This window comes from Schistocerca americana, chromosome X (assembly GCF_021461395.2).
Source record: "Schistocerca americana isolate TAMUIC-IGC-003095 chromosome X, iqSchAmer2.1, whole genome shotgun sequence".
Taxonomy (NCBI): Eukaryota; Metazoa; Arthropoda; class Insecta; order Orthoptera; family Acrididae; genus Schistocerca; species Schistocerca americana.
Genome location: NC_060130.1, coordinates 261,338,495 through 261,356,643, shown reverse-complemented (window position 1 = coordinate 261,356,643; position 18,149 = coordinate 261,338,495). Strand labels below are relative to the sequence as shown.

Sequence of the window (18,149 nt, the reverse complement as noted above, 5' to 3'; positions counted from 1 at the left end):
AAGATCCTGCTTTTAATGGGGTCGCATGTCAATTTAACAAGTTTTCCAGTGCTGCATCATATTTGTACTGTGAGTTTTTTAAGTGTTTCAAATTATTTGATGGAAAAGAATAAGCTGTAGGCATTGACTCTACTGACGACCAGCCAGCTAGCTGTCAATAGACAATAAATATAGTGTTTGTATACAAATATGAAGCTTGTGGTTTGGTAGTAATGTAAAGCATTTCTTTATTTTTTGTTATTTGTTTCAGGCTTTGCTTCCACATGTGTACCTCCAGATACAGATCTGCGCGCAGTCCTGTGTGTCCCCTTAAATTTTTCGAAGTGTAGTCGTCGGGCACTGGCACATGCTGCGGAAGATGCAGGATTCGATGTTCTGCAAGTAATTAGTGAACCTATAGCAGCCTTGCTTGCTGAAGGCTATGGTGTTGAGTCCCCAGATGAGAGAGGGTGAGTGCTGTAATGCAGTATGTTATTCTTGGTGTTGGTGATAAGTTATGAAACAATCTGCATGATCTTCAGCTACTAAATGAGGTGTTCAACATTGTTAACATATATTTTAGGGCGAATATGCTGCTCATTATTGAAATTGTTGTTTCCACTATTGACTAGCCTACATAAGATTGGAGGAATGCATGTTTTCTCCTTAGACTTAACTCTGAGGGCTTTGGCCCCAAAACACTGCATAGCATGTGCACATAGGCTGATGTTTTCATCAATAGAGCTGATAAACATTCCACAGTGATACGTTTCAGTGCTGTGTTTTGTGGGTTACATTTCTCCAAATAAATTATTAATTTCTTATTAACAGATGAAACTTTTATGTTAAGATGTCAGTGGTTCAGTTTGTTGAGGAAATCTGCATAAATAGCAGTAAAATATTATTTTATAGTGAAGTGTATATGAGAAAGACATGTTTACTGTTGATACATGAGCCCACATCAGTTGCTTTATCTTTTGACCCTGAGGTCAATGATCCTGCATGATCTAGACTACGGTCAGATTGCTCATTATTAGTTTTCCAATTTAACGGGAGATGATGGATCTCCTCAGGGAAATAACAATCAGATCATAAAGGAAGTCCTTTGGATATCCCATATGTTTACTGTGGGAAGGTCTCGTCTGAGATACAGAAGCAGCTCTGCAGCCATCTGTTTAGTGCAATGGTTACAGCTGGTTGTAAGTAATGCTTGTCATCATCTTAGTTCCTTTTGGTGGTGAACAGGGTTACTGTCACTCGTCCAATGGAATCACAGTTCACAATTTGTTCTTTCATGCCCAGTATTGATTGGAATCCTTGGTTTGGAGCCAGGTGGATTTAAACTAGAGGCTCCATTGATTTTTTGGTGATCTTGGGTGCAGATTCCTTGACTTAATCTGTATTGGATGTAGAATTTTAAAGTGCCTCCCTGAATTGGTTAGGCATGCAGTACCCGCAGAAAGGATTTCCTTCAATAGCGCAATATGTTTAGTTTGCAGTATAGTTTGCATCCTTTTTTTTTTTAGATAAATTACTTTGTAAGCCTGTTTACCTTTAGATGTTGAACACCAAAGAGCCATGATCACTTCACATGTATTTCATATTGAGGAGATCAAATAGCCATATAAGTCAACTGTGAAAATGAAAACTGAATATTAGGTAACTGGACAAGTATTCAAGGCAAGATCACTGAATTACTGTGACTTGCTTAAACAGCATTGCTTGTGTAGCAAGTGGAACAGAAAATTGGGTAAAACTAGAAACAAACAGAAACAAAATCTTAAATTCTGACTGGAATATATATGTGACAAGTCTCTTTTTGTGTAATGAGATAAATGCAGTCAACAATAGATAATTTGGGTAAAGTTAAGCCTTAAAGGTGGGCCAAAATTTCTTACTAAAACAATCTATTGGTGACACACTACATCAGTTGAGATGGCATGGAATGCTACGGAAGATTTGTGGAAAAATATTTCTGATAAATTACCTGATCGTGTTTTAGCCATAGGAGAGGTTCCTGTTAGCCAGCCATGCATGACACAGATGGCAGGGATGGCGGTTCAAGTGAAATTGTACTAAATATCTTATCTGAAAATTATCTTGGACAGCCAACTAAGTAGAATACATACGATGTAAGTATACAATTTATGCTGTCAATAAAAAAATGTGAACTTTTCAATTCAGTGAAAATAAATGGATGAATCAACAAACACAGAGATACAGCAGCATCATTGATCAGAGGTGTTGAATGAAAAGTTGTGCATGATGTGTCAATAAAATGACAACAAACTATCTGAGGAACTATTTACATCTGGGAAGGAGAAAATTGATTAATGGGAGAAATTCACAAGCCTTGTCAGAAACATGCTGGTTGAGTTTGTGTGATGGGATGTAGTGAGATGTGGGGAAGGACCCACCAAGGTTCAATGACAATATTACTCATTTAGCCCCTGAGGGCTCACAACTCTCGTGTCAGTACCTACCTGCTTGGCTACCATGGGGCCCCATGCTTTGCAGCATTACTTCGTTTCTGTCCTGCAAGCTTATACTTCCACTGTCCCTTTCTCCCTCTGCCTCTCCATTGTATGGTTTTCTTGATGCAGACCCAGCTCAGATCTCGTTTGTGACTGGGATTAGAGTTTCCGCTTTTTTTTGTTTTCTACGACTTTTCATTAAGTAAAGACATAGTCCCCATTGTTAGGTTTGACCTGCCATCAGTTTTCAGATTCTCCAGAAATGTTTACCATGCAGGGAAGGTCACCCAATGCAGTGTAAGCTCCAGCATGGTGGCCATCCTGTCATGGTGGTCATCAAATAGCTGCACAGTGGTAGCCCCCTGGCCACGTGGGTATTGTATTGTTGGTGTCTGAGCTGAAAACTTCCCATGTATGCCAAGGTTTATGTGCATGTGCCCATTGTGACTGGGACACGGGGACTCCGAGCAATGGATTACTGGCCACGTAGCCATTTTCTGAGGCTGGGTGGCGCACATGGCAAGAGCCCCCATTCGAAGTGGGTGGCACCATGGCGGATGAGCCGCAAATGAATCTGATGAAGTTATCTTCCGCCGGTAGCTGTATGATCCCAGCAGTCTCTATGGAAGGAAAGTACTATTTAAGTGCAGAGAGATATGACCATAAAATGTTTCCTTCCATAGGGCTAAGCGGCAAGCAGAGAAATGTCTCTCCCCCCCCCCCCCCTCCCCCCCAGCCCCCCAATAATTAGTTTGCTCAAGGATTGATGGGGATTCCTTCTTGGCCACAGAACCCTTCTTCTTTGTGGAGAACATAGAAGTCAAGCTTGGGGAAGTGGCAGCCATTTCTAAAATGAAAAGTGGTTCAATTTTGATCAAAACAGTATCCTCTGCCCAATCACGGGTGCTACTAGCTCTTAACAAGGTGGGTGACATACCGGTGACTGTCACTCCCCATAATAGTCTAAATATGGTTCAGGGCATTATTTTCACAGAGACCTGCTCTTACAATCTGATGCTGAGCTACGCACAAACTTGGAGTGCCAGGGTGCACACTTTGTTAGTCATGTACATTGGGGACCAAAGGGCAACAGTGTCGCTACCAGTGCCTTCATGTTGGCCTTTGATGGTGATTCATTACCTGAAAAGGTCAGGGTGACATTATACCGAAGTGATGTGAAAGAAAGCGTCACTCCCATGGACGCCTGCCCAGATGGACTCTCAGCCGTGTTGACTGGGATGCTTTTGCCTCTTTTGTTGCCCTCTGCTCCCCACTGCATGGAGATATTGATGAGGCAGTCCAGAATACAACTACAACCATTATTTGAGCAGCTGATTTTGGCGATTCCCTGTTCCTTCTGTGCACCCCGACAGAAGACAATACCTGGATGGTCATCAGAAATTGCAGAGGCCATTAGAGATCGTAGGCGAGCTCTCCAGCACCATAAGTGGCACCCATCGATGGAGCGCGTTATTGCCTTTCAGTGGCTCCATGCCTGGGTCTGCCATCCAATAAAAAGATGGAAACAAGAATGCAAGGAACAGTATGCTTCAACCATCAGACCGTGAACCTCCCCTTCATAGGTTTGAGCCAAGGTCAGATGTATCTACAGATACCAGACACCTGCAGGTGTACCTGGTGATGTTCCGTTGAATGGTGCCATCTACACTAACACAGATGCCACATTTTTCTCTGTATTATGCTAGAGCCTCTGAGTCTGAGAACTGTCAACCCTTTTTTGTGTCCTAAAAAAGTGGGTAGAGCAAAAGCAGTTATCTTTTACTGCACACCACCTGGATCCGTATAATGCTCCATTCAGTGAATGGGGATTTGTCAGTGTCCTAGCCAACTGCCCCAGGATCGGACCACATCCTCAACCAGATGATCAAGCACCTATCTGTGGATTGTCAGTGTCATATCCTTGCCATCTTTAACTGCATCCTGGAGTGAGGGCGACTTCCCATTGCAACAGCGACAAATCATCATCCCAGTACTGAAACAGGGCAAGCACCCTCTAGAGATGAATAGTTATTACCCATTTAATCTCACCAGTGTTCTCTACAAGTTGTTTGAATGCATGGTGAGCTGGCGGCTGTGTTGGCTCCTTGAGTCTCGGGGTCTTCTGCCTCCATCCCAGGGCGGTTTTTGCCGAGGTGACTCTATACTGAAAATCTGGATTGCCTGGAGTCTGCCATCCAAACAGCTTTTGTCCAATATCAACACCTTATAGCCATCTTCTTCGACCTGAAAAAGGCTCAAGACCCCACATCCTAGCTACTGTACACATCTTCTTATCCCCCCATACTTTGCAGGTTCACCCCCCCTGCGGGTTCGGGGGTTAGAATAGGCCCGCGGTATTCCTGCCTGTCGTAAGAGGCGACTAAAAGGAGTCTCACATATTTCGGCCTTATGTGATGGTCCCCTCTCGGGTTTGACCTCCATCTTTCTAAATTTATCCGAAGAGCGAGCCAATTGGGGAAGGGCGCCTTACATGGTGCACTGTATCCGTCGTGCAATTAGACCTTTAGCCGGATTGCTCGTCGTTGCATTGGTGTCCCGCTCGTTTTCGATCTCTTGGGCGAGAATACGTCCCTGGGTGCGATTACCATGCTGCCATCTGCAGTGTTTCTTTTAACTGCGACGACGACCTTGGACATTTTTGCACCTAAGATCCAGCACGGTAGCCAGTCCGTTGTGGTGGGGCCGCCATGTACCCTCTTGGTTGTAGCCCCCTGACAGCACAGGGATCGCTCTACTGATGGCTGCGCCGTTAACTCCCCACGTATGCCAAGGAGTAGATGCCTATCCTCCTGGGGTATCGGGACTCCCGGCAACGGCCATCCTGCCAGGTGGCCTTTGCTGTGGCTGGGTGGCGCCCGTGGAGTGGGCCCTTGGTCGGAGTAGGTGGCATCAGGGCGGATGACCCGCAATGAAGCGTGGTACATCATCTCTCACTGGCGGCCAGCCGCCAGCAGTCTCTAAGCGTTCTCAGGCTCAATTTAATGCTCAGAAGTACGATCCGAAAACGTTCCCCTCCCTGGCCACGCCGTGGGAAGAGCGTAAGTCTCAGGATGGAGGTAACAGTTATTCGCCCCGATTCTTAGTTTGTACGAGAGCTGATGGGGAGTCTTTTCTCTCCACAAAGCCTCAGTTCTTCGTCGAGCATTTAGAGGACAAGTTTGGGGAGGTGGAGGGTTTGTCTAAAATGCGCTCTGGGTCAGTACTGATACAAACGGCATCCTCCGCCCAGTCACGCAGGTTACTCGCTTGTGACAAGTTGGGGGATGTTAATGTTACTATTACACCACATAAGAGTTTAAATATGGTCCAGGGTGTTATTTTCCATAGGGACCTCCTTTTGCAGTCTGATGACGAGCTGCGTGCCAACTTAGAACGTAGAGGTGTTCATTTCGTCCGGCGCGTTCATCGGGGTCCGAGGGACAATCAGGTTGCTACCGGTGCCTTCATCTTGGCCTTCGAGGGTGATACGTTACCGGAAAAGGTCAAGGTGACGGTCTACCGATGTGACGTCAGGCCCTATATTCCTCTCCCGATGCGGTGCTTCAAGTGCTGGAAGTTCGGCCATATGTCTTCCCGCTGCACTTCCAGCCTCACATGTCGAGATTGCGGACGCCCATCTCATCTCGATACTCCATGTGCCCCGCCTCCCATCTGCGTCAACTGCGGGGAGCACCATTCACCTTGCTCGCCTGACTGCAAAGTCTTTCAGAAAGAGCGCAAAATCATGGAATATAAGACCCTGGACCGGCTGACCTATACTGAGGCCAAAAGGAAATATGACAGACTCCATCCTGTGAGAATGACATCTTCTTATGCAACTGCTACAACACCTGTGCTAGCCCCATCAGTTTCGAGACTTCCAGCCAGCTCGATAAGCAGTAAGACTCCTCCTGCCCCCTTGCCCGTGGGGGGCTCTACCCAACCGGTTGCTCCTGCACGACCTACCTCAGGAGCAACCTCCTCCCACCCGTCGGGGACGTCCGTCCCCGCTTCTCATCCGGAGAAGCGTCTAACTTCTTCAGCTACTCTCGCCCGTAAGAGTTCCCTTGGGACCCTCCCTTCCCAGGGTTCCACCAGCGGGAAGGATGACGGCCGCCAGTGGCATAAGTCCTCACCAGCGGCCGGGCGTAGGGCTTCACGATCCTCCTCTGTCCCGGAGACTGAATCGGTGAAGCCTTCCCAGCCGGTGAAACCCAAGGTTCAGCGAGAGAAGTCCAAGAAAAAGACCTCTAAGGCCAAAGAACTTGCGGTGGCACCAACCCCACCGCACCTTTCGCGCTCTGCGTCTGAGGGTGAAGTCAAGATTCTAGCATCCGCTGAGGACCTTGATCTTGCTGGTCCCTCAGACGCCATGGATGCCTCTCGTACGGGTACTGAATCGGTGGCAGTGAGTGAACAAGCGGCGTAAATTGCCTTCCCAGTCCTTTCACGCGTTTCTCAGCCGTGGACAATATCATCCTCCAGTGGAACTGCAGCGGTTTTTTCCACCATCTAGCTGAGCTCCGCCAACTTATCAGCATTCGCCCTTTCTTCTGCATTGCTCTCCAGGAAACTTGGTTTCCAGCAATGCGAACCCCCGCCCTCCGTGGCCATCGGGGTTATTTTAAGAACCGGGCTGCTTATGAAAGGGTGTCTGGTGGCGTCTGCATATATGTCCTTCACACTCTGCACAGCGAGTCTGTCCCTCTCCAGATGCCTTTAGAGGCTGTCGCTGTACGCGTGTGGACGCCACAAGCTGTTACTGTCTGCAGTCTTTACATTCCACCGGATGGTGATGTCTCGCAGCATGTCCTGGCTGCACTGGTCGCCCAATTGCCGCCACCTTTCTTGCTATTGGGCGACTTCAACGCCCATAACCCTCTGTGGGGTGGGTCAGTGGCCACAGGTCGAGGCGCCATCGTTGAGCATTTATTGTCGCAGCTCGATCTCTTGCTGTTAAATGATGGTGCCTTCACACACTTCAGTGTGGCGCATGGCACCTACTCCGCCATTGACCTTTCCATCTGTAGCCATAGCCTCTTACCGTCTGTCCAATGGAGTGTGCATGACGACCTGTGTGGTAGTGACCACTTTCCGCTCTTTTTGTCACTACCACAGCGTCACTCTTCTCATAGCCCTAGCAGATGGGCTATGAATAAGGCTGACTGGGATTTGTTCTCCTCCGCTGCCTCTTTTGAGCCTCTCTCTACTGATGACATTGATGCGGTGGTTCCATCGGTCACCACCGGAATCGTTACTGCCGCCGAATCTGCCATTCCCCGTTCTTCTGGGTCCCCTCGGCGGTAGGCTGTGCCTTGGTGGTCGTCTGAGATCGCTGAAGCGATTAAAGATCGCCGGCGGGCACTCCAGCGTCACAAGCGACATCCCTCCTTAGCCCACCTTATCGCCTTCAAACGGCTGCGTGCGCGGGCCCGCCTCCTCATCCGCCAAGGCAAGAAGGAGTGCTGGAAGCGGTATGTGTCCACCATTGGCCTCCATGTCACTCCCTCGCAGGTCTGGGCCAAGATTCGACGCGTCTACGGCTATCGGACCCCTGTCAGCGTCCCTGCGCTCTCACTGAATGGGGCCATTTGTACTGACTCCGACGTCATTGCAAATCGCTTAGCAGAGCATTTTGCTATGAGTTCCACTTCTGTGAATTACCCCCAGGCCTTCTGCTCCATTAAAGAGCAGCTGGAACGTCGGAGCCTTTCGTTTCGCACCAACCACCCGGAATCTTACAATGCTCCATTCAGTGAGTGGGAATTTCGCAGTGCCTTAGCTGCTTGCCCTGATACCGCTCCTGGGCCAGATGGCATCCACTGTCAGATGCTGAAACACCTTTCAGTGGACTGCCAGCAGCGCCTTCTCGATCTTTACAACTGTCTTTGGGTCGAGGGGGAGTTTCCGTCGCAATGGCGGGAAGGCATTGTCATCCCCGTTTTGAAACCTGGACAGACCCCTCTGGAGGTGGACAGCTACCATCCCACTAGCCTCACCAACGTTCTTTGTAAGTTGCTTGAATGGATGGTGAGCCGGCGCTTGCATTGGGTACTGGAGTCTCGGGGCCTTCTGGCTCCGTCTGAGGGTGGGTTCCGTAAAGGCCGCTCCGCCACCGACAATCTGGTGAGCCTGGAGTCGGCCATACGTACTGCTTTTGCCCGCCGTCAGCACCTGGTCGCTGTCTTTTTCGACATGCGGAAGGCGTACGATACGACATGGCGTCATCACATTCTTTCTACGCTTCATGGATGGGGTCTTCGGGGTCCTCTGCCGATTTTTATCTGCAATTTTCTGTCGTGTCGTACCTTCCGCGTGCAAGTCGCGGCCTTGTATAGTTCCTCCCACGTCCAGGAGAACGGTGTGTCACAGGGCTCTGTTTTAAGTGTCTGTCTGTTTTTAATAGCCATTAACGGGCTTGCTGCGGCCGTGGGAAATTCTGTCTCCGCTTCCCTGTATGCTGACGACTTCTGCCTTTATTACAGCTCTACTGGCATTGCAGCTGTTGAACGTCAGCTACAGGGCGCTATCCGTAAGGCGCAGTCTTGGGCTGTAGCGCATGGGTTTCAGTTTTCAGCAGCCAAGACCCGCGTTATGCATTTCTGCCGGCGCCGAACAGTCCATCCTGAGCCGCGGCTTTATCTTGCCGACGAACTCCTTGCTGTGGTGGAGACCCACAGGTTTTTGGGGGTGGTTTTCGATGCCCGGTTGACTTGGCTGCCTCATATCCGGCAGCTGAAACAGACGTGTTGGCGGCATCTAAACGCTCTGAGATCCTTGAGCCACACCCGCTGGGGCGCCGACCGCTCTACCCTGTTGCGGCTCTACCAGGCGTTAATCCGTAAGCCTGGCTTATGGCTCAGCATCCCCATCTGCGTTACGGGTGCTGGACCCAATTCTCCACAGCGGGATACGCCTTGCCACTGGTGCTTTCCGCACCAGCCCTGTGGACAGCGTACTAGTGGAGGCAGGTGTACCTCCACTGCGGGTACGACGCCAACAATTACTGGCTGCTTATGCTGTCCATGTTTTTAGTTTGCCCGGGCATCCAAATTATCGTCTCCTGTTCCCGCGATCGGTCGTCCATCTGCCGGACCGTCGGCCCCGGTCGGGTTGTCCGATCGCCGTACGCGTCAAGGAGCTTCTCTGCGGGCTTGGGTTTTTCCCTGTTCCGCCTCCTTTCCAGGCGCCTCTGCGTACACCCCCGTGGTGTGTTCCTCGCCCTTGCCTTCGGCTCGACTTGGCACAGGGCTCGAAGGACTTGGTCCCTCCAGAGGCCTTCCGCCGCCGCTTCTATTCCATCCTTGCCACGTATCAGGGCTCTGGAATTGTTTACACCGACGGTTCGATGGTTGCTGGTCGTGTCGGGTATGCGCTAACTCTAGGGGACCATTCCGAACAACGGTCCTTGGCGGCTGGCTGCAGCGTTTACACTGCTGAGCTAGTCGCCATCTTTCGAGCCCTAGAGTATATCCGCTCCTGCTCAGGTGAGTCCTTCGTGATCTGTAGCGATTCCCTGAGCGGTTTACGAGCTCTCGACCAGTGTTTTCCTCGTTCTGGTCTGGTGATGGCTATCCATGAGTCCCTGCATACTCTTGCGCGTTGCGGCCGCTCTGTGGTCTTTGTGTGGACCCCCGGTCATGTCGGTATCCCGGGCAATGAACATGTTGACCGCCTGGCGAAAGAGGCCACGTGTAAACCATCTCTGGATGTTGGCCTCCCAGAGACTGATTTGCGAGCAGTCCTCCGCCGAAAAGTTTTTGCGCTTTGGGACGCTGAATGGCGCGATCGGATTACACCCAATAAACTCCGTGCCATTAAGGAGACGACGACTGTGTGGCGGTCATCCCTGCGAGCCAACCGCAGAGACTCCGTCGTCCTTTGTCGGCTCCGCATTGGCCACTCCCGGCTAACACACAGTTATATACTGCGCCGGGAGGACCCTCCTCAGTGTCGCTGTGGGGCAGCTTTGACAGTGGCCCACATTCTGTTGGCCTGCCCCCTTTTAGCTGTGGTCAGGCAGACATTTGCGCTGCCTGATACGCTCCCTGCCCTTTTAACAGACGACTCCACTATGGCTGACTTAGTTTTACGTTTTATTCAGGCAGGGGGATTTTATCATTTAATCTGAGTGTTTCTGTTTTAATTTTATTGTTTTGTGTTGATTCTGGCCTTTGGCCTATGATTTTCAACTGATTTTTTAATGTGTTTCTAAGTGGTTGGCTTTTCCTTTTTTATTTCTATGGTCGGCCAACCACCGTCACACTCTGTGTGGTTTTAGTTCGTATTGTCTTGTCTTTGTCTCAGTTTCTCTTGTTCTGTATCGTCTGTGATCTCTTCTGTACCTCGTTTTTCTTCTCTGTGGGTGTTCTTTGTCTTTGGAAAAAGGGACCGATGACCATAGCAGTCTGGTCCCTTTAATGCCCCCCAAACCAACCAACCAACCTACCTTTGCAGGTTCAACTTGCTGCTTCCCACAGTACCACCCCCCACCCCCCTCCCCTCCTCCCCCAATCCGACGAGAGAATGGGGTACCACAGGGCTCTGTTAGTATGGATGTCGCTGAACATCGACTGCAAGGTGCCATAGGAAAGGCGCAGTCATGGGACCTCACCCATGGCTTTCACTTTACAGTGTCAACTCATGTTATGCACTTTTGTCAACATTGTAGTGTTCACCCACAACCAGAACTTTACCTCAACAGCCAACTACTCAATGTGGTGGGAACATTTTGGTTTTTTGGACTGGTCTTAGATCCTAAGTTGACATGGATTCCCCATCTATGCTAGATTGATCGAAAGTGTTAGCTGCACCTTAATAGTCTTCACTGCCTGAGTAACACCAGCTGGGATGCAGATCGTACTACCTTTCCACAGCTTTACAAAGCCCTGATACAATCCCGTCGAAACACCGGAATCCATCCCCCGCAACAGCAGTCCAGATCAAGGATTACAATCGCAATCCACATCCTGTCTCTCCTCTCTGAACTCCAGTTGTTTCCTCTATCACCTCTCCTCCAGGCCCATTCACTACACATTCGTGGTGCATCCCTCGGCCACAGCGTTGTCTTGACCTATCACCAGATCTGAAAGACTCGGTTCCTTCTGAGGCCGTCTGCCACCAATTTTTAGCCATTCTTGTCATATCTTGGGGTTCAGAAGTAGTCTGTACTGATGACTTAATGGGTGCTGGTCACGTGGGCTTTGCTTATACTCGCATGTGACACTGAACTGTGCTCCCTGCCAAATGGTTGTAATGTTTTCACTGCGGAGTTGGTAGCCATCTCTCGTGCTCTTGAACATATTAGTTTCTGCACCGGTGGATCTTCTCTCATCTTCAGCAACTCCTTGTGCAGTTTGCATCTCTTGACCAATGTTACCTTCACCGTAATTGCTATCCAGGGTTCCCTGTATGTCTGGACCCCAGGCCACATCAGGATCCTGGGAAATGAACTTGCTGGTAGCCTGGCCAAACTGGCTACATGTAAACTGATTTGTGATGTTGGTATTCCAGTAATGAACCTCTGATCGGTATTATGCCATGAAGGTTAGGGAATCTGGAATGGCTCACTCTGACTTTGCCAAACAAAGTAGGGTGATGAAGGAGACTACAAATCTGTGGAGGTCCTTCATGTGGGCCTCTCTCAAAGACTTGATCGTCCTTTTGCTGGCTGCGTATTGGCCATACTTGGCTAACTCTTGGTCATCTCTTCTGTTGCAAAGACCCACCGCTCTGTCATTGTGGTTCCCATTTGCTGGTGGTCCACATTTTGCTGGACTGTCCGAACTTAGCCACCATGCAGTGGGCTCTTAATCTCCCTCACGCGCTGTCTTTGGTGTTAGGAGACAGTGCCTCAGTGGCTGACTTAGTTTTACGTTTTATTCTTGAAGGGAGCTTTCACCGCTCTCTTCAAGGTAGGTCCACTTACCCATATTGGCCCATTGATGGGTTGGCAGAACACTCTTTGCCTCCTCTGCCAAGTCCGTGCTGTGGCTATCTGGGCATTGTGGTGCAGCCTGGTCTTCACCTTACCTGCTCTTTTACTTCCCCCCCCCCCCCCCCCCCCCCTCTCTCCTATGGTCTGTTAGACTTGTTCGTCTTTAGTCTCTCTGTACTTCTCTCGTCGTGTCCATGTTGCTAGTCTTTCCTAGGTGATTTCTGAGTGGGCTACATCTGGTAAGGGGGGGAGACGGGACTGGGATGTATGTTCCCTCATTGCATTGCACTGTGTTTTCGGAGGCTTCTGGCTGCTCCCTAGAGGGAACACCTTTCTTGAGCTCTCCCTCTGTCTTTCTTTCTTTCTTTCTTTCTTCTTCTTGTCCATTATCTCACCTTCATAGACCTTACGGTTTTCCTTCCCTGGGTTTTGTGTGGTAGGCTATCTGATCTACAGGCATGTAGACCTGTCTGTCTGAGGAAAAAGGGACTGATGACCTAGTAGTTTGGTCCCTTTAATCATCCAGTACACCAACCAACTCCTCTTAAGAATGTTATATTCTGAAATATAAACTGCCGATTGAATAGGTCATCATCATGAGTCAGAAATTGTGAATCTAGCATACCTAAAATACATAAAACCATGTCAGTATTATGAAAGGGATAGAGTGCTACTCTCCATGTAGCAGAAATGTTGAATTGCAGATAGGCATAATTAAAAGAGTGTCAAACAAGTAAGTTTTCTCATACACACACACACACACACACACACACACAGACAGAGATAGATAGAGATAGATAGAGAGAGAGAGAGAGAGAGAGAGAGAGAGAGAGAGAGTCAGTCACACACAGTCTCTGGTTGTCGAGACCAGATTGCGACTCAAAATCTCTGCTATATGGTGATTGGCAATCTATCTTTTTCATAATATTGACATTATTCCATCCTGGATTTTCCATTGTTAGATGTTATAATGTCATCATTAATTAAATAAGAATGGTGGTGTTTTTATTGTAGTCATAATTAAGAACAGATTATTTAGAATAGTAATCCACCAGTCACAAGCTGTGAACAGTTGTTACAAACTACTTGCAAAAAGAGAAAAAAGAAATAATTTCTGTTGGCACTCCTGTCCCGCATACAAACTGTAACTTCAACAACACACTAAAGTCATACACGCCCATGTCAGAACCTTTGAACACCAAGATGAAAAGGAGTTAAATGTGACTGCACGTTAAGCCCAATCAACGGAAGGAAAGGCAGGTGAAACAAGGACTTACTCTTGGAGAAAGGTACACGAAATATGTCATAGAGACTATGAAGACCATGAATTAAATATTAAATGTCGTTTGCTATATTGCTATGATGGATAAAAAGTAAAACACAATCAACATTCAATGTGCCGTTTGCTAAAACGACCGATAACTCAGACAGCAAACATACAGTAGAACGTAAGTGGTTAGAAGAGAGACATTTGGTCAGGAAACAGCTAATGGTCAAAGGTTGATGACAGTTAGCACAAAGTGATGGTGGGTCACCACTTGACAAATGACGATGGCTAAAAAGACAGTACCCAGTACGTAACCTAGCTAAAATCAGCTCCTTGCGGCGAAAGGGCTGAGAGAGGAGATCGGCCAAGCTTCTGGGAGATGTTTCATTCCCTGGAGTTTGTTCCCATGAATGGAAGACCAATTTTAATGTCAAAGTGACACCACCTTCTGATAAAAGACAACATGGAGGTCATCGGAAGGAAAGGAAGAACTAGCTGGATGATGTAGGAGGACTGCAGACTTGGCAACAGTGTCAGCAGCCTTGGCAACAGTGTCAGCAGCTGTGTTTCCTGTCAGACCATCCATCAAGACAGAGCAAGTGGAAGCTTTCTTTGACCTGTTGCACTAAGGGATAGACAGTGTACAGCATACAGAGGCTCTGAAAATCACTGAGAGAATCCGAGCAGATGACGAAATTAAAAGCCTGTGTCGCTGGATGTACCGTGTGGCCTGATACAGAGCAAAGAGCTCTGCTGTTAATACTGAGCAGTGTTCTGGAAGCAGATATCGAAAATGGTCGGTGGCAATGATCAGGCATACCAGACACCATGGTCATTCAGTGTACACAAAGGTAGTATCACTAAGTTCCGTGCAAAGGTTGAGAAACTTACACCGATAGATCGAATCTGGAGAAGTTTCCTAAGGAAGCGAATCAAGTTCAAGGTGAACATGGGCCACCACAGAAAGTCAGGGTGGTGAAGGGTACACATCCTTCGGGAAAGTGGCAGATAGCGTGAAGTGAGGCTGCTGGAGCAGTAACCAAAAGTGAACTCCAGGAGGTAACGGAGAAGAGGGACACACCTACTGGCGGTCAAATGAGCCGTTGAAGGAGGCGACATAAGATGAGTGGCCAGGTATGGCAGACAAATGGCATGTGTATCTGCTGAGGAGAACATCATGTCGTTATGACCGCAGTAGTGAGGCAGCTTCTGCATAGAGACTTTCAACTGGGCTGGTGTAAAAGGGTATCCAGTGGCCACATGGATTCGATGGTGGTAGATTGTATTTAGACAGTGTAAGATGAATGGATGTGCAGATGCATAAACGGAGCATCCATAGTCTACTTTCAAAAGGCCAAGGGATCTGTACAAACGGAGGAGGGTGGTCCAGACCACTCCCCAGGAAGTACCACTGAGGACCCGTAGAACACTGACGGACAGGGTACAGCGGGCAGCCAGGTAAGACATGTGGGAGGACCAAGAAAGTTTCTATCAATCATGAGCCTCAGGAATTTCGTAGACCGGGTGATCAAAAAGTCAGTATAAATTTGAGAACTGAATAAATCACGGAATAATGTAGATAGAGAGGTACAAATTGACACACATACTTGGAATGACATGGGGTTTTATTAGAACAAAAAAAAAAATCCAAAAGTTCAAAAAATGTCAGACAGATGGCGCTTCATCTGATCAGAATAGCAATAATTAGCATAACAAAGTAAGACAAATCATAGATGATGTTCTTTACAGGAAATGCTCAGTATGTCCACCATCATTCCTCAACAATAGCTGTAGTCGAGGAATAATGTGAACAGCACTACAAAGCATGTCCAGAGTTATGGCGGGGCATTGGCGTCGGATGTGGTCTTTCAGCATCCCTAGAGATGTCAGTCGATCACGATACACTTGCGACTTCAGGTAACCCCAAAGCCAATAATCGCATGGACTGAGGTCTGGGGACCTGGGAGGCCAAGCATGACGAAAGTGGCAGCTGAGCAAACGATCACCACCAAACGACGCGCACAAGAGATCTTTCACGCGTCTAGCAAAATGTTTTTTTTTTTTTTCTTCAATTCTAATAAAACCTCATGTCATTCCAAGCATGTGTGTCAATTTTTACCTCTCTATCCACATTATTTCACGGTTTATAAAGTTTTCAAATTTATACTGACTTTTTGATCACCCGGTATAAAGAAGGTGGAAGAAACCCATTGTGCAGCCAGAAATTCATACAAATGGTTTTGTCAGTTGAAAAGCGAAAGCCATTGTTGATGCTGCATGAGTAAAGACAATGAGACAATGCTGAAGACTTCGCTCAAGGAGACAAGTCCATGGGGAACTGCAATAGGTGGCAAAATCGTCAACAAAAAGGGACCCGGAAATACCCAGCGGGAGACAGGCCATAATAGGGTCAATGGCAATAGCAAGGACAACGAATGTCAGGATGGACCCCTGAGGCATCCAATTTTCATGGATAAAAGTGTCCTACAAGTCACATTCCACATGTACTTTGAGAAGTCTGTCTTTTAAAAATTCCTGAAGGAAACGTGGCAGGCAGACTGGAAAGCCCCACATGTAAAGAGTACAGAGGGTACCGGTCCTCCAGCTGGTGCCGAAGGATTTCTCCAGATCAAAAAGCACGTCCACAGTCAGTTATTGTTGCAGAAAACTGTTCATGACATGGGTTGCCAAAGTGGTGAGATGGTCAACTTCAGAATGGCACGCCTGAAATCCACACTGTGCAGTCGTTAGTAATTTGCGAGACTTGAGTCACCATACCACCCGGGCATTAATCATATGTTCTAAACCTTGCAAACATAGCTAGTGAGGGAAATGGGGTGGTAGCTAGAAGGAAGGCCTTTGTCCTTACTGGGCTGAGGAATGGGTATGATGAAGGCTTCATACCAGCGTCTGGGGAGCATGCCATCTGCCCAGATGTGGTTGTATGTATTAAGCAGAAAATGTTAGCCCGCAAGAGAAAGGTGCTGCAACATCTGAATGCGAACATCATCCGGCTGTGGGGTGAAAGATAGGGATACAGTGAGAGTGATCAGCTCCCACATAGGAAAGGCTGCATTGTAGCATTTAAAATTCTAAGAGGAGAAGGGTATTACCCAAGCCTCCTCAATTTGTTTCCAATGGAGGAAGGTAGGGCGGTAATGGGTGGAGCTTGAAATATTTGCAAAATAGTGGCCCTAGGTGGTGGATATAGCAATGGGTTCCACAATGACATCATCTGCTCCGATCAGGCCAGAAATTGGTGAATTGACCTTGGGCCCAGAGAGTCGTTGGAATTTAGCCCACACAATGGAAGACATAGCGGAACTGTTAAAAGAATTAGTAAATGAAATCCAGCTAGCTCCTTTGGCATCCCAAAGAGGGTGATGACACTGCGCACGCAACTGTTAACATCAAATGCAGTTCTCCAGTGTTAAAAACGCTGAGAGTGTGTCTCTGCACATGAATTGTCACGGTACGTGTCAGTCCACCAAGGACTGTGACATGATGTGGTAAAGTGGAAGTGTGAGGAATGGAACATTCTGCAGCGGTAATGATAACGTTTGTAAGGTCATCACAACTGGGGAAATGTCGTTTGTCAAAGGTCACCAGGGAGGAGTAAAGCCTCCAGTCTGCCTTTGAAAGCTGCCAATTAATTTAGTAAGTAGATGAGGGAGGAGTCGGCAGATAGGATGTGGTGAAATGGTTGCTCAAGTATGTCTAAAAGAGAACGCACCACTCGAGACGACGGGTAAGCTGGGCAGTGCAGAATGAGAGGTCCAAATGGGAATAAGAGTGTGTCGAGTCTGAAAGGAATGTTGGTGCTCCAGTGTTACGGCAGAAGAGGTTGAGTTGATCGAGAAGGTCAGCCGAGAGGGCACTTTACGGACAGGTTCACAAAGAGCTGCAAAGGGGGTGATGCGCATCAAAGTCACTGAGCAGCAAAAAGATTTGGGACTTTCCCAACGAGCTAGAGAAAGTCTGCCCTGCTGAAACCGAATGACAGGGATTTAGGCGGTACAAAGAGAAAAGGTGAAGCGAGGAAGGAGAACGCGGACTGCAACAGCTTGCAGCCGGATGTTGAGTGAGAGGGTTTGACTACGAATGTCATCACGAATAAGCAGCACGACTCCACCACGAGATGGATTGCCGTCCTTGGCCATATGTTCCTTTTTTCATAAACATTTTCTTCTCCGGAGAACAAAAAAAAAAAATTACTGATAGAAAGAAAATTGGCTTGATATTGTCTACATTGTCTCCATAAGTTATAAAGTGATTGGGTCCCCTGTTCAGCATGTCTTTGAGACAGAGTACCTCTAACATAATTTGTACAGGTCATTTCCAGCCTAATTGATACTTTTTATTTACAGATGAGTCTTTCCACTATTTTAATAACTGATTAAATGTTCATGCTTTTGTTGGGTAGCTGCAGAAAAGAAGGCTGTCTCAAAACACGAACCATGATGAGATGTAATATGATGAGCAGCCACCTACT

At 47.9% G+C, this 18,149-nt stretch overlaps 1 protein-coding gene across 2 annotated transcripts in view; it reads left to right on the top strand.

The window, feature by feature from the left end:
• The window catches only part of LOC124556692 (heat shock 70 kDa protein 14-like), a 142,395-nt gene that overhangs the window by 48,848 nt on the left and 75,398 nt on the right, over window positions 1-18,149 (top strand). For both annotated transcript variants that reach the window (XM_047130667.1, XM_047130666.1), the window contains exon 5: window positions 251-449. In XM_047130667.1, the coding sequence (XP_046986623.1) occupies window positions 251-449 (199 nt within the window). The remainder of the gene's footprint in view (window positions 1-250; window positions 450-18,149) is intronic.